The sequence below is a fragment of the Erinaceus europaeus genome, chromosome 21, assembly GCF_950295315.1.
Source record: "Erinaceus europaeus chromosome 21, mEriEur2.1, whole genome shotgun sequence".
NCBI classification, from domain to species: Eukaryota; Metazoa; Chordata; class Mammalia; order Eulipotyphla; family Erinaceidae; genus Erinaceus; species Erinaceus europaeus.
Genome location: NC_080182.1, coordinates 1,977,058 through 1,983,057, shown reverse-complemented (window position 1 = coordinate 1,983,057; position 6,000 = coordinate 1,977,058). Strand labels below are relative to the sequence as shown.

The following is a 6,000-nucleotide window of genomic DNA, read 5'->3' as shown; positions in this document are numbered from 1 at the left end:
GAGGCAGAGGGAGGGAGGGAGGGAGGGAGAAAGGAGTATCATTCAGCTTTGGCATCTGAGGTGCTAGGGACTGAGCCTGGATCCCAAGTGTTCAATGCAAAGTGATGGCCCTTGCCCCTCTTCCCAGTGGGAGTCTTAATGCCGTCACTGTGCGGAAGGATCCGCTACCCACTGGACCCTGAGGGCCTGTTTTCAGCTCTTCAGACTTCAAAGGTTCTGAAATGATGACTTGTGGAGGGGAAGGATCATCCTCCTAGTTCTGCTGACTTTTTTTTTTTTTAACCAAGAGAGCGAGAACTACCAATTTCTATAGGTCCTGACACAGAGTATGATGCAATGATAAGTCTTCTGTGTTGTTAGTATGTCCGTTCAGCTGGTTGCGCCTGGAACCACCACTGGAAGTTGAAAAGCAAAAGCATACCACGCTTAGCTTTATACAACCTATCTGACTTTCTCTATTCTTGAGATGGCTATACAGCAAAACCAAGATATGGTTTGAAGTTTCATCTTAAATGTCAGTGCCTGATAGCTTTCTTAACTTAGCTTTGCTTTCCTTTTTCTTCTTCACCATTCATGGTGACCGTATCTGTGTTCTCTTTACGCTGCTGGTTCTAGTTACAGCCAGTGTGAAAGAACAGCACAGTGTGAAGCCCCCGCCCCACCCTGTACCCCAAATCATAAGCAAACCAGAAAGCAGCCAAATCCCCCACCTGTTGGTCTTGATAAAAATACAGATTTGGATTTGGTTGATCTAGAGCCAGGGTTGCTGCATTTTTAATGTACACCCAGGCACAGAACACACTCTGATGATGGACAGAAATTGGGACTCTCCAAAGCAGTCAACTCAGCAGAGGCAAGGGGAGATCCAGAAAACCATTGACAAACAGCCCTTCTTATCATCGCTTTAGGAACAGCAGCAGTTAATGCGAACAGAGGGAAAGGAGGAACTATCTGAGGGAAGGCTTTCTTGTTCGCTCCAGGAGGAGGATGAAGCCAGGAGGCCAGGCAGAAGAGAGGCAAGTTCAGTCATCTTCACAGGCTTGAGAGTGAGGCAGCTTTAATGATATTCAGAGAACAAAGGAGGGAGGAAATGGGAAGCTGAGCACTGCAGACAGACTGAAGGGTTCTCCACAGCTCCAGGAAAGGCCTCACTGAGCTGGAAAAGATGAAATAAAATAGAACAAGGAAATTGGATTAATCAGGTGCAAGAGACTAAAGGGAAAAACATGACAAAGGAGAAAAGCACAGAAGAGGAAAAGGTTCTTGTCTGTGCGCACACACGTATTTATGATTCAGTCTTTTCCTAGTCTGTGTGCACACACGTATTTATGATTCAGTCTTTTCCTAGTCTGTGTGCACACACGTATTTATGATTCAGTCTTTTCCTAGTCTGTGTGCACACACGTATTTATGATTCAGTCTTTTCCTAGTCTGTGTGCACACACGTATTTATGATTCAGTCTTTTCCTAGTCTGTGTGCACACACGTATTTATGATTCAGTCTTTTCCTAGTCTGTGTGCACACAAGTATTTATGATTCAGTCTTTTCCTAGTCTCACCAGGGCTCTTTCTCTCTCTGTTTTCTCTCTTGCCTCGCTGAAAGCAAACCACTTTGTATTTTAAAAGCATCTGGAAGAGATGAAATCAGCATTAGAGGGAAGAATGAGTGGGCTGTGTCAGTTCTTAGACATGCGGTAAGATTTCCTTGAGGCAGTTAGTAAACTAGTTTGATCTGTTTTCAGACCCTAACTGACAGGGTCAGTCATTTTGGCAGGCACTTTCTGCTTGACTGAATACAGAGTTTGCAATCTGAAGGTTGGATCAATGCAGAATCACATTAGGTACCATTTCTATTTTAATTTACTTTATTTTTAATTAGTATCTTTATTCATTGGGTAGAGACAGCCAGAAATTGAGAGGAAAAGGGGAGATAGAGAGGGAGACAGAGAGATACCTGCTACACTGCTTCACCACTGGCAAAGCTTTCCCCCTGCAGGTGGGAACCAATGACTCAGACCCAGGTCCTTGCACATTTGTAACTTGTGTGCTTAACCAGGTGCGCTACATGCTGGCCCCAGGCACCGTTTCTTTCCAGCTGGTAGCAACTTAGATAACTTTATGGTATAAGGAAATCCTGGTCTTCCTTTTATCCTGTGGTAGAGACAGTTGTAATGGTGCCAGAATTGGGTCTTGTGAAAGGGAATAGCAGATCGGGTCTCTCAAATCAAGTCCTTCTCTTTCCATTGGAAACATTATATTAATTCTCTGTTTCCTTCAAATAAAACCTCAACACATGAAAACCAGTCAAGAGCCCAAATGCTTATTTTCAAATAACTTCTGAAGTACACTAGTGAAATCTTTCTTGCAGACTCTGTTCTTTATTCTTCATGTTCTTTGTGGGTTGTCAGTGGCCCTTTGAAAAGTGGAGTCAATGACACCTGCTGTAACAGTCATTATAGAATGTCCCCGAATGTGCTTCTTCAAACACCTTGTGGCTGTATTTTCATAGTCGTCTCACCACAACAGGACATCATTTTGTTTTATTTATTCACTTAAGATGAGTGTCAATTTTTTTTCTATTTTCAGTAAGAGGGAACCCTTGGAGCAGTTTCCCATGAAAGCTGTTTATCAAGGAAAATCAGTAATTTAGCAGAAGTTCTGGGGTTGTGGTTGCATACATGCATGCACGTGCGCATGCGCGCGCACGCACACGCACACACACACACACACACACACACACACACACACAACTATAATTCTTACCAAGGTTTAGAGACATTTTAGATACTTTTTTCTGCAAGTTCCTGTGTTTCAATTCTATATATTCCACATATGAGAAGATCTATTCAGTAGTTATCTTTTACTTCTTATTTATTTCACTAAGTATAACCATCTCCACTCACCCATTTTTTTAATGTAATTGCAGAGTGGTTTTACATATAGTATCTGTCCTTGCATGCCCTCATAAGCCTCATTTTCAGGAACTCAGTTCATACAATAGCAGGATTTTAAAAGTTGGAAGAGAACCTGGAAGTCACCCAGGCTAGCACCTCTCATTCTGAGATGAAACAACAGAGCAGGGCTTGCTTAGGGTGAGGTCAGTGCAGTAACCTGAGTGCCAACTTGGAAAAGGGACTTGTTTCTGGCTGCTGATGGCTCTTGCTTTTACATGAATGTGTGTGAGCCCAAGACTGAGCATTTCCTTCAAGTTTGCATCCTGGGCATCCCCCACTCCCTCTCCCGCCTGACTCTAGTCCCTAAACTGAGACTTGGGAAAAGTTAGCTGCCTTAAGGCCATCCAAGGTCAAGGCTCATCCTCTTGTCCCAAGATGCCTTCTGGAAACTTGGAAGTGTTAACATGTTTAATAGTGGGTTAGAAAGGCTTTTCTGTCCAAATGGTCATCTGTCCCAGAACACCGTTTTACTTGTGGTAGTGTCTTTTCCTTCTCTCAACTCATGAACTGTTATTTACCACCCACAGAAATCTGATGATCTGATTTCAGAGGACCCACTGGAACCTCAGCTCATGTCTTCCCTGGACCTTGATGTACTTCAGTCACGTGCAGAGGACACCAGAGCTGACCTTGGAGGTCCTGGTATGAGTCTGCGTCAGTATTCAGAAAGGCGCTCTTGGTTGACACCGGGGTTGGGGGTGGCTGCCCTCTGGTTGGTCTGACTGGCCTCTGAGAGAAGCCATGGGTGTATGTGAACAGGATGAAAAGCAGGGCATGGCAGGTGTTCCCTGCCCTCTCCTGTCTTCTCTGTAATAGTGAGTTGTCCCAGAAGAGGAAACTTTTGCCTACGTTGAACTGCCTTTCCACTCCCACCCCCAGCCTTTACCTATTTCAAGTGGAGTCAGACTCAGGAAAAATCTTCTATTAGGTTGTGCAGTTGTGGCCAGGAAAAGAAATGCTCAGAGCTGTCACTCATGTGAGGGACAGATCATAGCCTAATAGTTAAATATGTGTTTGAGAGTGAAAAAGTGTCCCTATCGGGGCAGCCTCTGGAAATTTAATCTCTAGGTCTTGCCTTTTATCAACCCATGGCACAAGCAGGATCCCTCCCACCCCTGGTTATTATGAAAGCAAATGAGAAGAGGTGTGTTTACTTACCAGCAGAAGAGAAGCGAGAGTCAAAGTGGCATATTTAGGGCCAGTAAGAAAAAAAGGCCCTTATGTTCTTGGGTGCATGAGGCTCAGAGGACAAAGTGCTAAGACCACACTTTGGCATCTAATACTTTTAAATTTGTCTGTTTAAGGCAGAGACCCAAGTTCTGATCCTTTATTTTGTGCAATGCCAGGGTTAGAGCCCAGTCCTTTGGGCATGCAAGGCATGTGCTCTACCAGTGTGCTACCTTCTCTCCTGTTCTGCTGTTTCTTGAAGGACTATAGAGTGGGAGAAAGAATGAGTGAGTTAATGATTGAATAAATGAATGATAAGCTAGTCTTGTGAGATAAGTGCCAAGCTGGGACTAAAAGTGCAAGGATCTTATAAGGTGAAATGCCTGCTTCAAAGGAAATAAGAGAGGAGCAAGGAAAAGCAGAGAGAACCATCAGACCATGATTCTGGCCTTCTTTCAAGTGAGGAGTGAAAAAGCCTCAGAGGTTAGAAACTAGTTTGTGAGACAGACAAAGCATGGAGGTTGAGCTTCAGCAAAGCCAGCCATTGCAGGGCTTCTGTCATTTCCTGCTGTTCTCTGACACAGCTTAATGGAAGAAGGTCTAGCCTCTGAGTTCCAGAACACAGCAACTAGGGCCCTTAGCGAACCATGTTTCTTGTAGTCACGGGTCTATCCAGGAATCCTTATGACTGCACAAAGCTAGAACAACTCTTTTTGGCAATGGCTGAGTTCTCATCTCAAGTGGAGAATGGAGGTAGAGAAACTTGGGTTGGCAGGTCATCTCAGCTCAAATTTATAGCTGATGTCTTCTTGACACAGATGTATTAGTTTCCTTTGCCTTCTCTAACTGTAAGGAGTCTGGCACTTGAAGTCCTTTAGGTTGGCACGTGCCAGCTTTTAAAGTGGTGGTGTTGGTGGCTGGGTGGTGGCGCACTCTGCTGAGCTAACACATCGCCGTATACAAGGACCTGGGTTTGAGCCTCACTCTCCACTAGCAGGGCTGCAGGTGTTTATCTTTTCTCTTCCTCTCTGCTTTCCTCTCCCCTCTTAGTTTCTGTCTGTCCTATCAAACAAAATAGAAAGAAAAAATGGCCACTGGGATTCATAGTACCAACACCAAGCCCCAGTGATAAATCTAGTGTCAATAAAATAAAATAAAATAAAATGGTGTGAAAGTTATCCAGTAAGAGATTTCATTGACAAACATCAGATGGATCTAATACATTATTCGTTATTTTCCAAAAGTAGAATTTGGAAGCTGAGAACTGTCCAAGAATGTGAAACCGAGTTAAGGCACTGAGTAGTGCCTGATTCGCATGCTATGCATTCTTCTGGAGATGGAGATGGAGAGCCATCACTATTCTTTTTATTTATTATTTATTTATTTATTCATTTAATAATGATAGACAAGACCATAAATAAAAGGGGTATGATTCCACATAACTCCCACCACCAGAACTCTGTATCCCATTCCCTCTATTGAAAGCTTTTCTTGTTCTCTGTCCCTCGGGGATTATGGACCCAGGGTCAATATGAGTGCAGAAGGTGGAAGGTCTGGCTTCTATGATTTATTTCCCACTGAACATGGGCATTGACAGGTCAGTCTATACTCCCAGCCTGTTTCTATCTTTCCCTAGTGGGGCTGGGCTCTGGAGAGGTGAGGTTCCAAGGTACACTGGTGAGGTCATCTGCCCAGAGAAGTCAGGTTGGTGTCATGGTAGCATCAGCAACTTGGTGGCTGAAAAAGCTCTAAGATATAATGTTGTTTTCGCCGGGCTGGCTTCACGGGCAGGTAACAGACGACCAGGGACTCATAGTTGAGCTGTAGGCAGTATCTCTTTATTCATGCAGGACGCAGCACAATCTAAGCCGAGCTGAGC

At 44.1% G+C, this 6,000-nt stretch overlaps 1 protein-coding gene across 1 annotated transcript in view; it reads left to right on the top strand.

Moving 5' to 3' along the window:
* NEK11 (NIMA related kinase 11) overlaps positions 1-6,000 on the top strand; it is a 377,347-nt gene that overhangs the window by 104,007 nt on the left and 267,340 nt on the right. The window contains exons 11-12 of the mRNA XM_060180272.1: positions 909-1,016; positions 3,482-3,596. Of these exons, the coding sequence (XP_060036255.1) occupies positions 909-1,016; positions 3,482-3,596 (223 nt within the window). The remainder of the gene's footprint in view (positions 1-908; positions 1,017-3,481; positions 3,597-6,000) is intronic.